Raw genomic sequence first — 23,496 nt, 5'->3', positions numbered from 1 at the left:
GAAACACGTGGTCGAAGAACGAACGAACGAATAAGAATGAATAAACGAATGAGAACAGAGAAGGGAATGTTTTTTTTTTTTTTTTTTTTTTGAGTTGAGATTTACACAAGGAAGTATGCTATGGGGTGAAAAGACTGGGAAAACAGAGAACGAAAGTTATTGGATCACAAACGACGGACCGCTGAGAGAAAAACAAAGCCTCAAGGTTGTACAGTGTACACTGTACAAGGCCTCAAGACACGACACGAATTAACACGATTTTCAATACAGGTATGAAAGATTTGCACCGAAAATCTTCGTTGGGACACAATATACGTACACACACCATAAAATAGATGCAGTTATAACGAAAATACAAATGGGAACAATTACTTAACTTCGATTTCGATGAGAAGCGTGGAGAGCTGAGAATAAACGAACCCTCGCCAGCCAAAGTTTTATAACTTTTTAAGGAACTTTCTTTAATGAAGATCCTAAATTAGAGTCGCAACGACCTCATAAATAAAGCAAAATTACAGCAGCACCTTTTTAACTCACAGTACGAGTGTTGAAAAGTAAATAGAGTATTAACAAATCTATTATACAAGTTGAAGTTGGTGCACCTCGTACGTGTTGCAGAGTATGGAACATACAGTGCGGTCCAATTGCCCGAAGCGTCATGATTGCTCCAGACAAACGGCCTGAAACAGTGTATAACAAGAAAGAGCAATCAGAGATTGCAGACCCTCGCCAGGACGTGTTTAAAAGGTTTTTTTTTGTTAAAACAAATATGGTGACCGACCCACATGACCGATGACGTCATTATACTTTTTTTCTCCACCAATTTATCCATAGATTACGCTCATTAAATTTCCTCTTGATCGGATTACGTTTTGTACCTGTCGAATTATGACGTCACAATGGAGGCACCGACGACATCATTATTAACATATTTTATTCCCCATGAGAGTTCTTTACAATGAGCCATGTCTCAATTTTTTTCTATGCAGTGCTTACGGAGATATAGAGGTGCAATTCTTTTCGGTTTTTCCAAGATGGCGCCCGTACCACGTGACCTATGATGTCATAATCATTTAAAAAAATTTATACAGGTGGAGTTGCACCAATGGTGAAAATTTCTTGTCAATCGGACCAACGGTTGCAGAGAAAATCATATTTATTCTGTGTGGACAAACAGTCAGACAGACAGACAAACGGACTCAAGTGGAATACCCTCTCCTCTGGCGAGGGCAACAAAATGCACACAAGGACAAAATTATTATTTATCCGTCATTTACCTGAATATTGAACCGAGAAAAACAAATGGTCACTTTTATTCAGCCGAATGATCGAAAATATAGGAGATAGTGGGACGTTTGGACCGATGGACTAAGATTGGCAAAAAAAAATACCTGAGAAGATGGTTAATAATTTTTTTGGGACAAAGAGGATACAAACACTTTTCTTTGTAACGCACATTTCTGGGTAATAAAGATTTTCTGTAAAGTTTGAAACTTGACCATTGACAGTGGGAAATGTTGTTTTGCTTCCGCCAAGAAAGCAAAATCAGCTTCTGGGTTTAAATGTAACGATGAGGAAATGAGGACGAGCCGATGAGGAGTTTCACTGTTTAAAAAGCTATAGGGGCAATACCCCTGGCACACACCTGGTAGAATACACAGTATCCTGCATCGACTAAGGGTATTTCAACCAATTTCAATGGTTGCTGGAATACAGGGCAGCATGTAGAATCCCAGCTTCCGGTCCCTCGAGCGACGGGGCTTGCTTTGATCTCTCCACGGCATCAAAGTTTGAGTGTTTTCCCGTTCGTTTCTTTGTCAAATTTCCGCTGCGTATTTTGTTGTGTATGTGTTATTGTGTGTTTCTATTTGGTTTTGGTTTTGTAGTTGTTGCAAATTTGTGTGTAATTTGTCGTTTCTTTGTCCGCGCCTCGTGCGGCCTGGTGTCTCGTGCGGCCTCCTCGTCTCGACTTGTGCCCCGCCCCCTATATTCTCGTTTGTTCTTTCACCTCTGCTCCTGCTTTCTCAAATCCACGTTCTCACTTAGAGACTTTTCCCAGATTGTTTTCATGGTTTTGTTTAAATATTTATTTAAATATGTTTAAACCGCAGCGGTGATCCCCCCCCCCCCCCCCCCCCAGGATTTCCATGTTTTAAACGTTTCCCAGTGTGTACCCTGGATAAGAATAGGTACGCCGTATCCCTGCGTGTCGTAGGAGGCGACTAAGAGGGTTGGCGTCAGGAAGGGCATCCGGCCATAAAAACATTGCCTCAAAAAGAGAACCATGACAATTACAACTACATGTGGGCAGGGTGCAGCCCGAAGTGGAGCTCGGTTTCTGAGGTTTGGGACATGGAATGTAGGGGCAATGACAGGGAGATCAGGAGAAGTGGTGGAAGTATTGGTCAGAAGAAGAGTGGACATATGTTGTGTGCAAGAGACGAGATGGAAGGGAAGTGGTGTGAGAATGGTGAAGGGTAGGCAGGGACAGAAATACAAGTTTGTGTGGCAAGGGTGCCTGGAGGGCGTGAATGGTGTTGGTGTCCTGTTTTCTGAGGAGTTTGTAGACAGTGTGGTGAGTGTGACGAGAGTGAGTGATAGGTTGATGATGGTGAAAATGATGATTGGAAAGCTCTTGGTGAACGTCATCTCGGGATATGCTCCGCAGGTTGGTCGGAGCGATGAAGAGAAGGATAAGTTCTGGTGTGCGATAGAGAAGCTGATGGAAAACGTGAAAGATGAGGAAGTTGTTGTGGTAGGAGGAGACCTAAATGGACATGTGGGAAGGAGTATGGATGGTTTTGACGGAGTTCATGGGGGTTACGGATATGGTGTGAGAAATGGAGAAGGTGAAAGGATTTTGGAGTTTGCTGATGGAGCTGATTTGTTGATTTGTAATACTCAGTTCCAGAAAGAGGATAATAAGCTTGTTACATATACGTCTGGTGGGTCGACGACAACCGTTGACTACCTGATGGTGCGTAGGCGAGATAGGGGGCACCACCGAGACACAAAGGTGATCCCGGGGGAGTTGGCTGTTTCACAGCACCACTTGGTTGTCTGCGACGTAAGGGTGAAAGGTGCGAGGAGAGCTCGGCGGGTGAAGTACCAACCGAGAATGAAGGTGTGGAGGTTGAAAGAGGGGACAGTAAGGGAGGCATTAAAAGAGAGGCTGAGTAGGGTCGAGGATGATGTGGTTGAGCTTGAAAGTGGTTGGATGTCAATGAAAGCTAGTCTGTTGGGAGCCGTTGGTGAGGTATGTGGATGGACAAAAGGACCACCGAGGCACTCGGAAACATGGTGGTGGGATGATGAAGTTGGAAAGAGAATTGACGAGAAGAGGAAGAAGTTCAAGGAGTGGCAGAAGGCGAAGGGTACGGGAGCAGAAAAAGCAGAGCATAAAAGTTATAAGGCAGCCAGGAAGGCTGCAAAGAAAGAGGTAGCAAAGGCGCAGGAGGCATGTAGGAAAATGTTCGGAGAACGTTTGGATTCGGAAGAGGGTCAGAGAGTGGTATTTAGGATTGCAAAGCAGATAGCGAAAGAGAGGTGTGATGTGATGGGGGTGAGCTGCTTGAAGGATGAAGTGGGACAAATCGTTGTCGACCCAGATGGAATTAAAGGAAGATGGAAAAGATATATGGAAATGCTGTTGAATACAGAGAATGAATGGGATGGCAACATAGAGAGTAACCCAGTTTTAGGACCGGCAGAGAAGATAACTGAGAAGGAAGTTGAGGAAGCGATAAAAGCAATGAAGGGTAGAAAAGCGGGAGGGCCGACGGGAGTTGTGGGAGATGTGTTGAAGGCAGCAGGAAGTTGGGGTGTGAAGAGAATGACAGAGATCTGTAATCTGGTGGTGAAAGAAGGCCGCATTCCAGTTGATTGGGAACTGAGTACCCTCGTCCCTCTATACAAGGGGAAAGGTGACCCTCTGGAGTGTGGCTCGTACCGAGCGATAAAGTTATTGGAGCATGGAATGAAGGTATTGGAAAGGGTGTTGGAGAGGAGGATAAGGAAGAAAGTGAAGATCGACGAAATGCAGTTTGGATTTATGCCAGGAAGAGGAACGACAGACGCGCTTTTCATTGTGAGGCAGTTGCAGGAGAAGTACATGGAGAAGAGGAAGAAGTTGTTTCTTGGGTTTGTTGATCTGGAGAAAGCATTCGATCGGGTTCCACGCAAAGTATTGACATGGGCATTGACGAAGTTAGGAGTGGAGGAATGGTTGATCAGAGTAGTGATGGCTGTCGTGAAAATCAAGGCTCAGACACGACTTGACCTCTGGGTAGGTTTAATATCATTTAGATCTGTAGTACATCCTGTAAGAATACATGCATGCAACAGGCATTAAAATCAGAGTATTTCATGAGCAGCAATGGTCGATTCAATATAACAATGGTCCAACAGAGAGGACAGTCAGCGCAGCATTTAGGGGCGTACATACCATTCAAACTACAGGACTATGTCACAGTGAGTTCCGCTGGAGTGTCCGCGCGCCCCGGTTGTCCCGGGTCTTATAGACGCCCCTTCTGTAGCGAGCACACCCTGGGTTCACCTTGGTATAATTTCACTACATTCTCCCCGCCGTTAGACCTATACTGCCGCTCGGCAGGTTGCAAGCAAGCATCAGCAATAAACGAATGGGTCACGTCAATCCACGTCAGTCGGTCCACCCGTAGCAGTCGGGGCGGCGAACTTCCCTGCCAGTTCGTGTTCGGAATCTACCGGGCACGGCGTCCCCAAGCCCGGAGTCCCCCGCGTCGGAATAGCCGCCGGAGGTGGGAGTCGGAGGGGGCGCCCCTGCGCCTTCGGGCACGGGAGTGGGGAACGACGGGAGTAACGGTGGTAGTTCCATAGGGGAAGCTTCGATAGAGTCCATAGACTCGTAGACGGGTTCGTCGATATCCCTGTCGTCATCCCCACATGGGGCGAGATGGCATACGGAGACAGTAGACTCGCGGCCATCCGCCGTTAACACGCGAGCATGCTCGGGATTAGCCTGGAGGACCTGCACCTTGTCAACAAGGGGGTCGTACTTGCTAGCGCGAAACCGTTCGTTTGAGATAGGCGGGCCCTGGTTCAGCGAGCCAGCTGGGTAAAGATTGGATACGGCCGGAGCTTCTAGGGTGGTGGAACAGTCGTTCGTGAGGAGTCTGGTTGGTGGCAGTACATAGGAGAGCCCGGATCGAGTTTAGAGCGGCAGGTAGTGACCACGCCCATTTATCGAGGCCTCGGCCGAGGGTCCGAAGGCTTAGCATGATGGCCCTCCATATAATCCCATTAAAGCGTTCGATCTGTCCATTCACTTGGGGCCGGTACGGGGTGGTGTAGCTCGAAGCGACATTATGCTGGAGCAAGTAGCCCCTCACCTCCTGGGACAGGAACACCGCACCCCGATCGGTATGCACGTAGGCCGGATACCCGAACATAGAAAACAAATTCTGCAGGCACCGAATAACCGTGGCAGCCGACATATCCCCGCACGTGTAAGCAAAGGGGAATCGGGAATACTCATCGACGATAGTGAGCAGATAGCGAGAGTTGCTCGACATTGGCAGCGGCCCTTTGAAGTCCATCGCCAAGCGCTCCCACGGTCTAGTAGCCCTAACGAGTGTCCCCATAGGAGGGTTATAAAAACGCGGTTTGAGTTCCGCACAGATCGCGCAATCACGGCAGATGCGGCGGATGTCCTCAATCGAGTACGGCAGACTGCCCTCGCGCACAAAATGCGCGAAGCGCGTTACCCCGGGATGACACATAGTGCCGTGCAAAGTGCGCAGCCCCTCCAAAGTTACAACCCCCGCGCAAGTGGCCGGCCTCGATAAGGCGTCAGCGACCAGGTTATCCTTCCCCGGGCGGTATTTGATGGTGTAACAGAAGTCGGCGAGTTTGATACGCCAACGGGTGATTTTTTCATTCTTAATGCGCTGAGCATGTAAGGTGTTGCACATAAACGCAACACTCTGTTGGTCCGTGACGATTTGGAAACTCCGCCCAAGCAGATACGGCCGCCATCGCCGAATTGATTCGACGATCGCGTACGCTTCCTTTTCGACAGACGAATGCCTCCACTCGGCGGAGGTGAGAGTCCGCGAGAAGAAAGCCACAGGGCGGCCTCCTTGGGAGAGAGTCGCCGCTATCGCATGATCCGAGGCATCACTCTCCAAAACGAAAGAGGCACTCTCGTCAATCGTCGCGACAGCGGCGCCAGCGATGTCGACTTTAAGGCCCTCGAAGGCCGCCAGGGCGGCCGGGCCCATGGGGAAAGTGTCGCAGGCCACGAGGGGGCGGAGCTTCGCGGAGAAATTTTGCACCCACTTTGAGTAGTGGGCGAACAGCCCTAGAGCGCGTACAGCTGTAAGGACGAAGGACGGGAACAGTGGTGAGTTTGAGGTGAAGGTGGGAGTGCATCAGGGGTCGGTACTAAGTCCACTACTATTTGTAGCTGTGATGGAGGTGCTGGCTCAGAACGTAAAGGAGGGTTTACCGTGGGAGTTGTTGTATGCAGATGATCTGGTGTTGATTGCGGAAAGTATGGATGTACTGAAGGAAAAGATGAACACGTGGAAGGAATGTATGGAGACAAAAGGTCTGAAGGTGAATATCGGAAAGACGAAGGTGATGGCAAGTGGTAAAGCATGTGGTGAGGTGGAAAGAACTGGGAAGTGGCCCTGTTCTGTGTGTAGGAAGGGTGTCAGAGTGAACTCCATTCAGTGTACAATGTGCGCTGAGTGGGTTCATCAAAAATGTAGTGGTCTGAGAGGGTCATTAACCAGTGTGGCAGCTACATTCAAATGTAAGGTGTGCACAGAGGGAGCTGCAGATGGAGGAAATGTTGAGTTGGATCTTGGAGATGGTGTGAAGCTGGAAGGTGTGAAAACATTTTGCTACCTCGGAGACATGCTGAATGGAGAAGGTGGATCAGACTCGGCAACGGTTGCTCGAGTGAGATGTGCATGGAAGAAGTTTCGGGAATTGAGTGGCGTGCTGATGATGAGGGGAGTGTCGTTGAAGCTGAAGGGAAAGGTGTATGCTGCATGTGTGAGAAGTGTTATGATTTATGGGAGCGAGACATGGGTAATGAACGTAGAGCAGCAACAAAGGTTGGAAAGGGTGGAAATGCGAATGGTTCGACGGATGTGCGGAGTATCGTTGAGAGAGAGGAAGACAAATGATGAATTGCGAAAGATGATGGGAATATAGCCTGTGATTGATGCTGTGAAGAGGAACAGGTTGAGATGGTTTGGTCATGTGTTGAGGAAGGATGAAAGTGACTGGTTGAGAAGAGTGATGGAAATGAATGTCGAAGGAATTAGAAGACGGGGAAGACCGAGAAAGACTTGGCTAAAGATGGTGGAAGAAGAAATGCGGGCAAGGGGGTTAACAAGGAGAGATGCAGAAAATAGGGCAAAATGGAGAAGATTGTCATGGGGACCGCAAGGCTAACCCCCGCTCTAGCAGGGAAAATGGCCTTTTAAAATGCATGTTGTTGTTGTATGTAGAATCATCTACTATATGAGAGAGCCGTTGGTCTGTCTGTCTGTCTGTCTGCGTGTGTGTCGACATTTTTCTCAGAGATGGCTGAACGGATCTTCGTCAAACTTTCAGAGGTTCGTCAGTGAGTGCCTGGGAGTGTCTTAGGCGAAAAAAACAAACAAAAAAAAAAAACATCAGTTCGTTTTTTTGGATTAAAAAAATTATCTCTATAGTGCCGAAACCATTTTGATCAATGACACTTATAATTATATACAAGTACACATTCTTGTTTTCCGCTGCCTCTTTTTGTGTGTTTTGTTTGTCTGGTTGATTTGTTTGTGAAGTAAATGTTAGCTCTTTCACGAGGTTCGATTATGTATACAAAAAAAAAAAAAAATAATAATAATAATAAAATAAATACAAACCACAAACATTTGAACACAAAAAAAATCAAACGATTCCAGAAGTGTATGAAGTTGGCAGTAAGGCTTCTTCTTCCTGAACGTCATCATACTTAACTCAGAAACGTGATCAATGGTACATTCAACCGCAGATATTCAACAAAAAGGTGAAATGATGACTTGATATTTGTGATGGATTCTGATTTGGATGTAATTGATTTTCCATTATATTTGCCCTCATTTCAAATATGTTAATGTTTCTTTTTCGCTTGAGCAACACCAGGTACTCCAGCTATAAACGCTTATATATACTTTACTTGGGGTACAAATACACATAAAACTTTGTGTGGGGGGTAACATCGGCTATGTTGCCTCGGCTACATGTGGGGTGTGGGGACCGAGAGAGGGGCGTAAATTCTCTATGTAAATGTGTACCGTGTAGCGCCATCTGGTGATGGTGGCAGAGGGTATTACAATTTCCTTTTTTTACCTGGGCAACACTGAGGTTAAAGCACTCTTTGCATGGGTAAATTTTTCCTCCTTCCCCAAAACGGAGGAGCCTGTCAAAGCCATCCCCCCAAAATATGTATATATAGTATATCTTTTCCTTCCCACTCCCTTCCCCACCCCATCCCCTTCCACTCACCCCACTCCCTTCCTCAACCCTCCCTCTCCAGCCTCCTCCCCCCCCCCTCACCCGGCAACGCCGGGTACTCCTGCTAGTACTAACATAATCATAAGATTTAAACAAACAAACAAAAAAATACCTATTTTGGGGGGTCAAATCTGGACCCACTTTGACCCCCTGTAGACCACTTTGGAGTTCGATTTTTTTTTATGCCGTCGACAAACTTTAATCGCAACACAACAAATATCATTTGTGCCAAATTTGGTTGCAATCCCATCAGCGGTTTCGGAGAAGAAGTTTCAAGTGTTTACAGACCGACGGACTACCTGACTGACGGACTTACTGACTGACGGACTGACTGACTGACGGACTGACTGATGGACTGACTGACAGACTGACTGACGGACGGACTGACTGACGGACTGACTGACTGACGGGCTGACAGACTGACTGATGGACTGACAGACTGATGGACTGACGGACGGACTGATGGACTGACGGACTGACTGATGGACTGATGGACTGACTGATGGACTGACGGACTGACTGATGGACTGACGGACTGACTGATGGACTGATGGACTGACCGATGGACTGATGGACTGACTGATGGACTGACTGATGGACTGACGGACTGACTGATGGACTGACTGACAGACTGATGGACTGACAGACTGATGGACTGACTGACTGATGGACTGACTGACAGACTGATGGATGGACTGATGGACTGACTGATGGACTGATGGACTGACTGACTGACGGACGGACTGACTGACGGACTGACTGACTGACGGGCTGACAGACTGACAGACTGACTGATGGACTGACAGACTGACGGACGGACTGATGGACTGACGGACTGACTGATGGACTGATGGACTGACTGATGGACTGACGGACTGACTGATGGACTGACGGACTGACTGATGGACTGATGGACTGACCGATGGACTGATGGACTGACTGATGGACTGACTGATGGACTGACGGACTGACTGATGGACTGACTGACAGACTGATGGACTGACAGACTGATGGACTGACTGACAGACTGATGGACTGACGGACGGACTGATGGACTGACGGACTGACTGATGGACTGACTGATGGACTGACGGAATGACTGACGGACTGACGGACGGAATGACGGACAACGCGCCATCGCATAAGCTCCCATGAACTTCGTTCCAGGTGAGCTAAAAATTACAGGTGAAGTGTAGTGCCGTGTACAGTTGAGCGAGGTCGCTGTGGGCGGGGCCGAGTGAGGCCGTAGATGATCTTTAGTTGCGGCACTAGACATACATGTTCCTTAGTTGACGGCACAAGACATAGATGATGTTTAGTTGATGGCACCAGACATAGATGATGTTTAGTTGACGGCACTAGACATAGATGATGTTTAGTGGACGGCACTAGACATAGATGATGTTTAGTTGACGGCACTAGACATAGATGATGTTTAGTTGATGGCACCAGACATAGATGATGTTTAGTTGACGGCACCAGACATAGATGATGTTTAGTTGATGGCACGAGACATAGATGATGTTTAGTTGACGGCACAAGACATAGATGATGTTTAGTTGATGGCACGAGACATAGATGATGTTTAGTTGATGGCACGAGACATAGATGATCTTTATTTGATGGCACTATACATCGATGATGTTTGGTTGATGGCACGAGACGTAGATGATGTTTAGTTGACGGCACTAGACATAGATGATGTTTAGTTGACGGCACGAGACATAGATGATGTTTAGTTGATGGCACGAGACATAGATGATGTTTGGTTGATGGCACGAGACATAGATGATCTTTATTTGATGGCCCTAAGTGTACCTAGATGCACCGACTCGTTGAAATTAATCAAACACCTTGTTCGGAATCTGAAAGTATGATTTTAATGTTCATTGTTTTCTTTTTCTTTTCAAGGGTTTGACTTGGAACCGTTCAAGACATTAAAATTGGTGTTTGTGCCTGCCTGCGAATGTTATGGAAATGTTTTTATAATTCCTACTTCGCCACACTCAGCAGTGTGACGGTTAGACTGTCCACTGAGAGTCCGGGAGGTCGGCGGTTTAACCCCGGCCGAGTCGTACCAAAGACGTTTTAAAAAGGTCCGCGCTGCTTCGTTGCTTGATGCTCAGCATTTGAAAACGACAGAGCACGGACAACAACCGTAGGTTGGTAATCATAGTGCAGACTTTGAAGAGCCTAATGGACCTCTCATGTGTGGAAGTTACATGAAATGGAACAGGTATTATTTTACTATTCCGACATCTATTCAATCTTTGTTCATTGTTCAACTGAACGTGACAATACATTGATTCCTTCATCCACGTTTCCAAATAACACACCAAGCCAAATCCTCGTGATCTTCTCCACTTTATTCAGTCTCCCTCTAGCCTCATTTTAGAATGTTCACTTCCTCCACTACTTGTTGATTTTGAATTTGTAACAAATTTGAGAAATTTATAATTTGTTCAGGATGCTTGCGATATCCTACCCACCCCTTCAGAATGGACACCATGAGATATTTAATGTCCACCAATCAATGCTAGCAGACAGGACAACCAGCTTAACTCCCATCGGAGGAATTTGTGATGCAACTCCTGCATATGTAGCACCAATCATAGAGCTTTAGTCAGGTCTGGAATCAAACCCCGACTAGACAAACAACTCAAAGCTCAGTGTGCTACCCTGTTACCATCGATCTTTTGAACTACACACTGATTATGTAGGATTCATGTTCTTATTAAAGTTTTCATCCGAGGAAATTTATGCTCGTACATTGAGAAAACATATCAATACTGACAAAACATACAGTTCCCTCCATAAATATTGTAACAGTGAAGTCAAATTTGCTATTATTTCTATATACTCAAGAAATTTCGATTTGAGATCAAAGGATGAATATGATGCAAGAGTACAGAAGGTTAGATTTTATTTATTGGTATTTATATGTCTCCATGTTTTACCATTGTTGAAACAATAGCACTTTTTATGTTGAGGCCCCATTTTAGGTAAGCATAAGTATTGGAACAAATGACTGACAGGTGTTTCTTGTTGCTCAGGTGTTTCTTGGTGCTCAGGTGTTTCTTGTTGCATTGATTGGTCATGCATAAAAGAGCTGTGAATGTCTAATCTTGGTATTAGCCTTTGCTTCTGCCTTGCGAGTCTGCCTTTGGAATCAGTAGGTATAAACCAACATAAAGAGAGGAGAACTGTCTATGAAAAAAACAAGCAATTTGGAAGCTTGAAGAACAGAATAATTAAATTAGAAACATCGCACAAAAATTGGGCATTGCGAATTCAACAATTTGGAATATCTTGAAAAAGAAAGAATCCACTCGTGTACTTCGCAATAGACAACGGCTGGGTCGGCCACGGAAAACAACTGCAGCTGATGACAGACACCTCAGTAGAGCTGTGAAGAAAAACCCTAAAACAACTGTCTGTGACATCATCAACAACCTCCGGAGTGCAGGGTTACAATCTACCGTTCGCAGAAAACTTCAACAGCAGAATTACCAAGGCTACACCGCAAGCGCAGGCGGAGTTTGGAGGGGATCAGGGGGTCAATGCCCCCACCTTAATTGTTTTAGTAGTTTACAATTAAGATAAAAACATCCCGTATTTAAACGTGAGTAACAATAATGAACGTAAACTATATTTGTGATTTCACGTACACTGTAACAACACGAACAAACGGTAATTTTGAAAGTCAGATTTTATCCCATTACTACCCATTATTTATATTAAGCTCTCCCCCCTCCACCCCCCCCCCTGTCCCCCAAATAGAGAAGTCAAACTACGCCTATGACCACAAGATGCAAACCTCTCATCAGCACCAAAAATAGGAAGGTCAAATTAGAATTTGCCTCGATGTAGAGGCAGGCCAGTGAGTTCTGGAATAAAGTTTAATGCACAGATGAGATCAAGATAAACCTTTACCAAAATAATGTAAAGATGAAAGTGTGGAGAAAGGAAGGAACTGCATATGATCCAAAGCCTACTACCTCATCTGTGAAGCATGGTAGAGATATTGTTATGGCTTAGATTTGCATGGCTGCCTCAGCACCTGGCTCAGTCATCTTTATTGATTCATCCAAACTCATTGGGCGGCATTTCACCTGCAGCAAGACAATGACCCAAAACAGACTGCCAATGCAACCAAGGAGTTCATCAGGGGGAAAAGTGGAAGGTTTTAGACTGGACAAGTCAATCTCCTGATTTAAATGCAATGGAGCATGAATTTCACTTGCTGAAGAGGAATTGCTAAAATTCTTGGTAAAATAGTCTAAAGTCAGAAACCCCCAAAACAAACAACAACTGAAAATTGCTGCAGTAAAGTCCTGGTTTAACCATTAGCACATGTCCTCTCAAAAGAAGACACCAAGAGTTTGGTGATGTTTATGGGTCACAGACTCGATACAGTTATTGCATGTGACGGACATGGAACCAAATACAAACTATTATACTACATTAACTTACTTTTAGTTAATCTGTTAAAATAGTTATACTTAACTGAAATGGGAGACTGAACATAAAAAGTGCTATTGTTCTACAATGGTAAAACATTCTATATGAATATAAATACCAACGATTCAAATCTGACCTTCTGTACTCTTACCTCATATTCATCTTTTGATCTCAAATTGAAGTTTATTGAGTATATAGAAATAATAACAAATTTCACTTCACTGTGCCATTACTTATGCAGGGCAGTGTGTTTATATGTGTTAACATTGTTTAATTAGAAGCAATTAGTTACTACAATTCACTATTATTACAAATTAAGCCTGGTGTTGCCTTAGCGGATCAGGTGCTGGCTTGGGATCCCAGGATTCTGAGTTTAAATCCCGGTCGATCACTGAATTAACACCAGGGGGGTTGACTCAGCCTGTCATCCTTCCGAGGTCGGCAAATTGAGTACCAGCTTGCTGGGATGAATGATCCCGTTGTGTACCCCGATTTAGAATAGGTACACCGTATCCCTGTGCATCGAAAGAGGCGACTAAGGGATGGCGTCAGGAAGGGCACCCGGCCATAAAAACATTGCCTCAAAAAGGGAACCATGATGGTCATGGGGCCAATTGGTTAATGTATTTATGATATAATTACGAAACTTTCCAACCCAGTGATGGATACCACTTACAGAATCATGAAATATATGAACGACTTAAAGTATATGTAGTTCATATGTGGAGTGATCAGACAGGTATGTAGTTCATACGTGGAGTGATCAGACAGGTATGTAGTTCATACGTGGAGTGATCAGACAGGTATGTAGTTCACACGTGGAATGACCAGACAGGTATGTAGTTCATACGTGGTGTGACCAGACAGGTATGTAATTCATGCATGGAGTGACCAGACAGGTATGTAGTTCATACGTGGAGTGACCAGACAGGTATGTAGTTCATACATGGTGTGACCAGACAGGTATGTAGTTCATACATGGAGTGACAAGACAGGTATGTAGTTCATACATGGTGTGACTAGACAGGTATGTAGTTCATGCATGGAGTGACCAGACAGGTATGTAGTTCATGCATGGTGTGACCAGACAGGTATGTAGTTCATGCATGGAGTGACCAGACAGGTATGTAGTTCATGCATGGAGTGACCAGACAGGTATGTAGTTCATGCATGGAGTGACCAGACAGGTATGTAGTTCATGCATGGAGTGACCAGACAGATATGTAGTTCATACATGGTGTGACCAGACAGGTATGTAGTTCATGCATGGTGTGACCAGACAGGTATGTAGTTCATACATGGAGTGACCAGACAGGTATGTAGTTCATACATGGTGTGACCAGACAGGTATGTAGTTCATACATGATGTGACCAGACAGGTATGTAGTTCATGCATGGAGTGACCAGACAGGTATGTAGTTCATACGTGGTGTGACCAGACAGGTATGTAATTCATGCATGGAGTGACCAGACAGGTATGTAGTTCATACGTGAAGTGACCAGACAGGTATGTAGTTCATACATGGTGTGACCAGACGGGTATGTAGTTCATACGTGAAGTGACCAGACAGGTATGTAGTTCATACGTGAAGTGACCAGATGGGTATGTAGTTCATACGTGAAGTGACCAGACAGGTATGTAATTCATACGTGGAGTGACCAGACAGGTATGTAGTTCATACGTGGAGTGACCAGACAGGTATGTCGTTCATACGTGGAGTGACCAGACAGGTATGTAGTTCATACGTGGAGTGACCAGACAGGTATGTAATTCATACGTGGAGTGACCAGACAGGTATGTAATTCAAACGTGGAGTGACCAGACAGGTATGTAGTTCATACGTGGAGTGACCAGACAGGTATGTAGTTCATATGTGGAGTGACCAGACAGGTATGTAGTTCATACGTGGAGTGACCAGACAGGTATGTAGTTCATACGTAAAGTGACCAGACAGGTATGTCGTTCATACGTGGTATGACCAGACAGGTATGTAGTTCATACGTGAAGTGACCAGACAGGTATGTCGTTCATACGTGGTGTTACCAGATGGGTATGTAGTTCATGCGTGGAGTGACGAGACAGGTATGTTGTTCATACGTGGACTGACCAGACAGGTATGTAGACCAGACAGGTATGTAAATATGGTTTCAGGTCATTTCCTGGTTTGGTGACATTACATCACATGATCAGCTACATTTTATATTGAAAATACAGTTTCAGATCATTTCCTGGTTTGGTGACATTACATCACGTGATCAGCGACAGTTTATATTGTAAATACAGTTTCAGGTCATTTCCTGGTTTGGTGACATTACATCACGTGATCAGCGACATTTTATATTGTAAATACAGTTTCAGGTCATTTCCTGGTTTGGTGACATTACATCACGTGATCAGCTACATTTTATATTGTAAATACAGTTTCAGGTCATTTCCTGGTTTGGTGGCATTACATCACGTGATCAGCTACATTTTATATTGTAAATACAGTTTCAGGTCATTTCCTGGTTTGGTGACATTACATCACGTGATCAGCTACATTTTATATAGTAAATACAGTTTCAGGTCATTTCCTGGTTTGGTGACATCACATCACGTGATCAGCTACATTTTATATTGTAAATACAGTTTCAGGTCATTTCCTGGTTTGGTGACATTACATCACGTGATCAGCTACATTTTATATAGTAAATACAGTTTCAGGTCATTTCCTGGTTTGGTGACATCACATCACGTGATCAGCTACATTTTATATAGTAAATACAGTTTCAGGTCATTTCCTGGTTTGGTGACATCACATCACGTGATCAGCTACATTTTATATTGAAAATACAATTTCAGGTCATTTCCTGGTTTGGTGACATCACATCACGTGATCAGCTACATTTTATATTGTAAATACAGTTTCAGGTCATTTCCTGGTTTGGTGACATCACATCACGTGATCAGCTACATTTTATATTGTAAATACAGTTTCAGGTCATTTCCTGGTTTGGTGACATCACATCACGTGATCAGCTACATTTTATATTGTAAATACAGTTTCAGGTCATTTCCTGGTTTGGTGACATTACATCACGTGATCAGCTACATTTTATATTGTAAATACAGTTTCAGGTCATTTCCTGGTTTGGTGACATTACATCACGTGATCAGCTACATTTTATATTGAAAATACAGTTTCAGGTCATTTCCTGGTTTGGTGACATTACATCACGTGATCAGCTACATTTTATATTGTAAATACAGTTTCAGGTCATTTCCTGGTTTGGTGACATTACATCACGTGATCAGCTACATTTTATATTGTAAATACAGTTTCAGGTCATTTCCTGGTTTGGTGACATTACATCACGTGATCAGCTACATTTTATATTGTAAATACAGTTTCAGGTCATTTCCTGGTTTGGTGACATTACATCACGTGATCAGCGACATTTTATATTGTAAATACAGTATCAGGTCTTTTCCTGGTTTGGTGACATTACATCACATGATCAGCTACATTTTATATTGTAAATACAGTTTCAGGTCTTTTCCTGGTTTGGTGACATTACATCACGTGATCAGCTACATTTTATATTGTAAATACAGTTTCAGGTCTTTTCCTGGTTTGGTGACATTACATCACGTGATCAGCTACATTTTATATTGTAAATACAGTTTACAGGTCATTTCCTGGTTTGGTGACATTACATCACATGATCAGCTACATTTTATATTGTAAATACAGTTTCAGGTCTTTTCCTGGTTTGGTGACATTACATCACGTGATCAGCGACATTTTATATTGTAAATACAGTATCAGGTCTTTTCCTGGTTTGGTGACATTACATCACGTGATCAGCTACATTTTATATTGTAAATACAGTTTACAGGTCATTTCCTGGTTTGGTGACATTACATCACGTGATCAGCTACATTTTATATTGTAAATACAGTTTCAGGTCATTTCCTGGTTTGGTGACATTACATCACGTGATCAGCGACATTTTATATTGTAAATACAGTATCAGGTCTTTTCCTGGTTTGGTGACATTACATCACGTGATCAGCTACATTTTATATTGTAAATACAGTTTCAGGTCATTTCCTGGTTTGGTGACATTACATCACGTGATCAGCCACATTTTATATTGTAAATACAGTTTCAGGTCATTTCCTGGTTTGGTGACATTACATCACGTGATCAGCTACATTTTATATTGTAAATACAGTTTCAGGTCATTTCCTGGTTTGGTGACATTACATCACGTGATCAGCGACATTTTATATTGTAAATACAGTATCAGGTCATTTCCTGGTTTGGTGACATTACATCACGTGATCAGCTACATTTTATATTGTAAATACAGTTTCAGGTCATTTCCTGGTTTGGTGACATTACATCACGTGATCAGCTACATTTTATATTGTAAATACAGTTTCAGGTCATTTCCTGGTTTGGTGACATTACATCACGTGATCAGCGACATTTTATATTGTAAATACAGTTTCAGGTCATTTCCTGGTTTGGTGACATTACATCACGTGATCAGCTACATTTTATATTGTAAATACAGTTTCAGGTCATTTCCTGGTTTGGTGACATTACGTCACATGATCAGCGACATTTTATATTGTAAATACAGTTTCAGGTCATTTCCTGGTTTGGTGACATTACATCACGTGATCAGCTACATTTTATATTGAAAATACAGTTTCAGGTCATTTTCTGGTTTGGTGACATTACATCACGTGATCAGCGACATTTTATATTGTAAATACAGTTTCTGGTCATTTCCTGGTTTGGTGACATTACATCACGTGATCAGCTACATTTTATATTGAAAATACAGTTTCAGGTCATTTCCTGGTTTTGTGACATTACATCACGTGATCAGCTACATTTTATACTAGCAGAAGTACCCAGCATTGCCGGGCGGGGGAGGGGAGGGGGAGGGGGAGGGGGGAGGGGAGGGGGAGGGGGAGGGGGGGAGGGGAGGGGGAGGGGGAGGGGAGGGGGAGGGGGAGGGGGGAGGGGAGGGGGGAGGGGGAGGGGGGGAGGGGGAAGGGGAGGGGAGGGGAATGGGGGGAGAGCGAGCCCCTTGGTAAAGCGAGCGATTTTTTTTTTCATAGCGTCATAGCGTTCATAGCGTCATAGCGTTCATAGCGTCATAGTGTTCATAGCGTCATTGCGTTTCATAGCGTCATAGCGTCATAGCGTCATATCGTTCATAGCGTTCATAGCGTCATAGCGATTTTTTTTTTCATAGCGTCATAGCGTCATAGCGTTCATAGCGTCATAGCGTCATCACGTGATCGCTCTGAGCGAATCAGCGCCCACCTGCTCTGATTCGGTTGATTCCGTGCGCTGAAATGCGCTGAGGTAAATATGAATAAAAAATATGGATCGTCAAATATTTTGAATTCGGCCATGTTCGTCCCAGGCTCAATGGCCATGTCTATGTCAAATATCAAGCACGTAAGCCTCTCCGTTTAGGAGTCTATCGTTAACATTATACACACACACACACACACACACACACACACACACACACACACACAAACTGTGTTTTATATATATAGATTGTAAATACAGTTTCAGGTCATTTCCTGGTTTGGTGACATTACATCACGTGAGCAGCTACATTTTATAGCCGGCGAAGCCGGTGTTGTCAATAAACGAGTACGTATTATGTTGAAAACCTGATTATGCCTTGGCTCAAGAATCCGAAGCGCAGTGGGCGCAGCCATCTTGCGGAGGCGGAAGTATGCATAACAAATTTAAAACGTTCATTAGGAGTTTCTTTCACCCGTCGTCGTTTGATTCACAATCTTATGCACCTCCGATGTATTAATAAAATAATTTAAGACCAACATCGGCCCGCACGGGCCTGGTTATCTTCAACAAAACGCGTCACCAAACACCGGACCCAATGAGAGTCGAGCATTTGCAAAAATATTTCTAAAATGAAAGCGCTCAATGGTGGGGTGCGTGGGCACCATCGACCGGATGCGGAAGTTTGCATAAAACAATTGCGAAAAAGTTCAATAGGAGTTTGTTTCACCCATCGTTCTTTGATTCACAATATAATGAAACCTCTAATTAGTAATTAAAATACGTTAAGACCAACCTCGTTATCTTCAACGAAAATCGTCATCAAACACTAGAACCAATGAGATTCGAGCATTTGAAAAAATATTTTTTTACAAGCTTATTACGCGTTTCGGAGGGTGAAAACGGCGTCAAATATTCTAACATTGACGAATAATTATTTTTTAGAAATCTCGTGGCTGTCGGAGAACCGAATCAGCCAATCAGCACCCTCGATACAGGACATCTTACCAGCGCCCTCGACATGTCTGCGACGTCGGGAACGAGGTTGGTGCAAAACAACCGAATCACGCATAAGCATATACTGCTCGAAATAGTTCTCATCATATACTCAAATTTCCTAAGCTAAATCGTCATTGCTTTGGGCACTGTTGTCTGTTACAGAGAAAGAACAAGAACCGAAATGAAAGGAAAAATGGTACAACCTCCACCAGTGCTATCATCACTGAAACATGATTCGACAACAGTCCGTGGTAACTTGAGAGAGTTTTTTACGTTGCACCAAGTAAAGCCATCGGATGTGACACCATTGTCTTCTTTTTGGGAATATGCTGCAGTAGATGTCCCTGGTGATGGGTCATGTTTTTTTGAGGACTGTCTGCTCTTCTCTTTTACCAAGTCTTACCAGGTACGGTACCTACTACACCTACTTACTACCAACTACCTAACCTACCGATGCCATAGTGATGGGTAAAATAGTGGCAAGAGGCTTTGGCTTCGCCGGCTCATTGCGGCTTTGCAGTCGGTACTAGTATTGTAAATACAGTTTCAGGTCATTTCCTGGTTTGGTGACATCACATCACGTGATCAGCTACATTTTTTATTGTAAATACATTTTCAGATAATTTCCTGGTTTGGTGACATTACATCACGTGATCAGCTACATTTTATATTGTAAATACAGTTTACAGGTCATTTCCTGGTTTGGTGACATTACATCACGTTAGAGTCCCTGTATAAAGAGAGTTGCGCCATGCGCTGACCCGAGATTTCTGGTCACGTGATTTCGTGGCGCCATTTTGTGTCTAACTTCACCGTGCGTGAACGTCAGCTTGGTACGGGAATGTTGTTTATTGCCAAACAAAATGACTGGTTGTTCTGCTTTTGGTTGTTCAAACCAATCTGGGAAATATAAGATGTATAGATTTCCAAGTGATAAAGTCAGAAGACAAATTTGGGAAGCGAAAGTCAGACGAAAGAGCTGGAAAGCGATCGACTCCTCGAGACTCTGCCAGGTAGGCCCACGCCGCTTGATGATCGATGTTCAAAAGCAATTCTATCTGCTCGGTTTTTTTTGGTTGTCTGTCCATTGAAAACCCTTTTAAAGGGAAGTGATTTTTGTTTGTTTATAATCTTCAAGGAGCTGACCAAAAATGCATTTCCGTGGGAAGAACCCTGCTCAATTTTTTTCGGGTAGTCCTAGCGGACCGCATATTGTCATTGATTGATGAAATGTCCCGGTACAGTGACATTGCCTGGTCTGCGGTTGGGTAGTCTGCGGGCAATGTCACTGTACTTTTTCAGAGGGAATTAATTTTGATTTTATAGGGGTGGGAAACCCATGGTCCGTTTTGTTTTCAGTTGTCTGTCCGTCCATTCAAAACTTATTCCGAGGCAAGTTATTTTTTTGGTTTAAAATCTTTAGCCTAATCGGCAATCATAAAAGCAATTTTAGGGGGGGACCTGCTCAATTTTTTTGCGGGTTGTGCAGCCAAGTCGCCAGCTATGAAACATATTAATCGATCAGGCAATATCCATCAGAGTTCTGGGCAAGGGCGTAGTAATAAATGAACGTTTCAATCTTACTAGATGCCGATGACGTTTTCCTTATGTCAGAGACAGAAGCTGACTTGCAGCTTGTTACCTTCGCAAAAGCGGAAGGTTATGTTTTGATCGCTGTGTATTTATTTGTATGTCTGTGTGTGTGTGTGTATGTTATTCGCATAACTCAAAAAGTATTCAACCGAATTGCATGAAATTTGGTGGGATGATTGGTTATTATACGGGACACATTTGATTAGATTTTGGGAGCAATCGGGTCAAAGGTCAAGGTCAAGGTCACGAAAAGGTCAAAATCGTATTTTTACCATAGCGCGGTCAATTTTTATCCAATTGGCATGCAACTAATGCCAAAATGTTCAGAATTCAATGCCCGATCTTGTTTGTCATAACTCGGTCAATTCTTATCCGATTTGCATGAAATCAGCACCAAACTGTTCACTGTTCTGTTCCCTACACTCCCATGCCAAGTACAGAACAGTAGCTGCGGCGAAGGTATGCGCTCTACCGAGTGCCCGTTCTAGTTAAATCATTACAATGGAAATTGAATATAAATGTCGATAAAACTAAAGTTGTACACTATAGAAATATGGCAATACCACGTACAGAATTTGTTTTAAGTGTGTTAGACTATATGTCGGCTGGAAGTCCTACACCGGAATTGCTCTCGGCACCCTTTAAAAAATATTGGATATGCCCACACTCCTTTCTAAAATTTATTAAAATTCAGAGAACGACAGCATTGGTTTGTCTTACTTATAATGTTAGCTCTTATATGCAGTGTTGGCTTGTAATATGCATTGCCATACCACTTTTAATATCACCACACAGCTCTTTTTCACGGCAATAGCTGAGTTTTTGACAAAACAAATATCACCTGTATGTAATAATAAGACTAAATATGTGCAGTAAATTTTTTTTAGCAGGTTTAGAATATATCACCCCATATCGCGAATGTACATGTATATCTAATCCGACACACTTAGACACAAAATGGCGTCCAAATTTGAGTTGACACAACTCTCTATATACAGGGACTCTACATCACGTGATCAGCTACATTTTGTATTGTAAATACAGTTTCAGGTCATTTCCTGGTTTGGTGACATCACATCACGTGATCAGCTACATTTTATATTGAAAATACAGTTTCAGGTCATTTCCTGGTTTGGTGACATCACATCACGTGATCAGCTACATTTTATATTGAAAATACAGTTTCAGGTCATTTCCTGGTTTGGTGACATCACATCACGTGATCAGCTACATTTTGTATTGTAAATACAGTTTCAGGTCATTTCCTGGTTTGGTGGCATTACATCACGTGATCAGCTACATTTTATGTTGTAAATACAGTTTCAGGTCATTTCCTGGTTTGGTGACATTACATCACGTGATCAGCTACATTTTGTAATGTAAATACAGTTTCAGGTCATTTCCTGGTTTGGTGACATCACATCACGTGATCAGCTACATTTTATATTGTAAATACAGTTTCAGGTCATTTCCTGGTTTGGTGACATCACATCACGTGATCAGCTACATTTTATATTGTAAATACAGTTTCAGGTCATTTCCTGGTTTGGTGACATTACATCACGTGATCAGCTACATTTTATATTGTAAATACAGTTTCAGGTCATTTCCTGGTTTGGTGACATTACATCACGTGATCAGCTACATTTTATATTGTAAATACAGTTTCAGGTCATTTCCTGGTTTGGTGACATTACATCACGTGATCAGCTACATTTTATATTGTAAATACAGTTTCAGGTCATTTCCTGGTTTGGTGGCATTACATCACGTGATCAGCTACATTTTATATTGCAAATACAGTTTCAGGTCATTTCCTGGTTTGGTGACATTACATCACGTGATCAGCTACATTTTATATTGTAAATACAGTTTCAGGTCATTTCCTGGTTTGGTGACATTACATCACGTGATCAGCTACATTTTATATTGCAAATACAGTTTCAGGTCATTTCCTGGTTTGGTGACATTACATCACGTGATCAGCTACATTTTATATTGAAAATACAGTTTCAGGTCATTTCCTGGTTTGGTGACATTACATCACGTGATCAGCTACATTTTATATTGAAAATACAGTTTCAGGTCAGTTCCTGGTTTGGTGACATGACATCACGTGATCAGCTACATTTTATATTGTAAATACAGTTTCAGGTCATTTCCTGGTTTGGTGACATTACATCACGTGATCAGCTACATTTTATATTGTAAATACAGTTTCAGGTCATTTCCTGGTTTGGTGACATTACATCACGTGATCAGCTACATTTTATATTGCAAATACAGTTTCAGGTCATTTCCTGGTTTGGTGACATTACATCATGTGATCAGCTACATTTTATATTGTAAATACAGTTTCAGGTCATTTCCTGGTTTGGTGACATTACATCACGTGATCAGCTACATTTTGTATTGAAAATACAGTTTAAGGTCATTTCCTGGTTTGGTGACATTACATCACGTGATCAGCTACATTTTGTATTGAAAATACAGTTTCAGGTCATTTCCTGGTTTGGTGACATTACATCACGTGATCAGCTACATTTTATATTGAAAATACAGTTTCAGGTCATTTCCTGGTTTGGTGACA

General features: G+C 43.1%; 1 protein-coding gene across 1 annotated transcript in view; it reads left to right on the top strand.

Annotated features, from left to right (window-relative positions):
- Window positions 1-23,496, top strand: part of LOC137422081 (ciliary neurotrophic factor receptor subunit alpha-like) — a 234,202-nt gene that overhangs the window by 53,896 nt on the left and 156,810 nt on the right. Inside the window, exons 2-3 of the mRNA XM_078772912.1 lie at window positions 19,260-19,358; window positions 19,476-19,719. Of these exons, the coding sequence (XP_078629038.1) occupies window positions 19,336-19,358; window positions 19,476-19,719 (267 nt within the window). The 5' untranslated portion in view covers window positions 19,260-19,335. The remainder of the gene's footprint in view (window positions 1-19,259; window positions 19,359-19,475; window positions 19,720-23,496) is intronic.

This window comes from Myxine glutinosa, chromosome 2 (assembly GCF_964187855.1).
Source record: "Myxine glutinosa chromosome 2, kmMyxGlut1.1, whole genome shotgun sequence".
In the NCBI taxonomy this organism is placed as follows: Eukaryota; Metazoa; Chordata; class Myxini; order Myxiniformes; family Myxinidae; genus Myxine; species Myxine glutinosa.
Note: the sequence above shows the minus strand (reverse complement) of the source record. Positions and strands in the feature narration are given on the sequence as shown.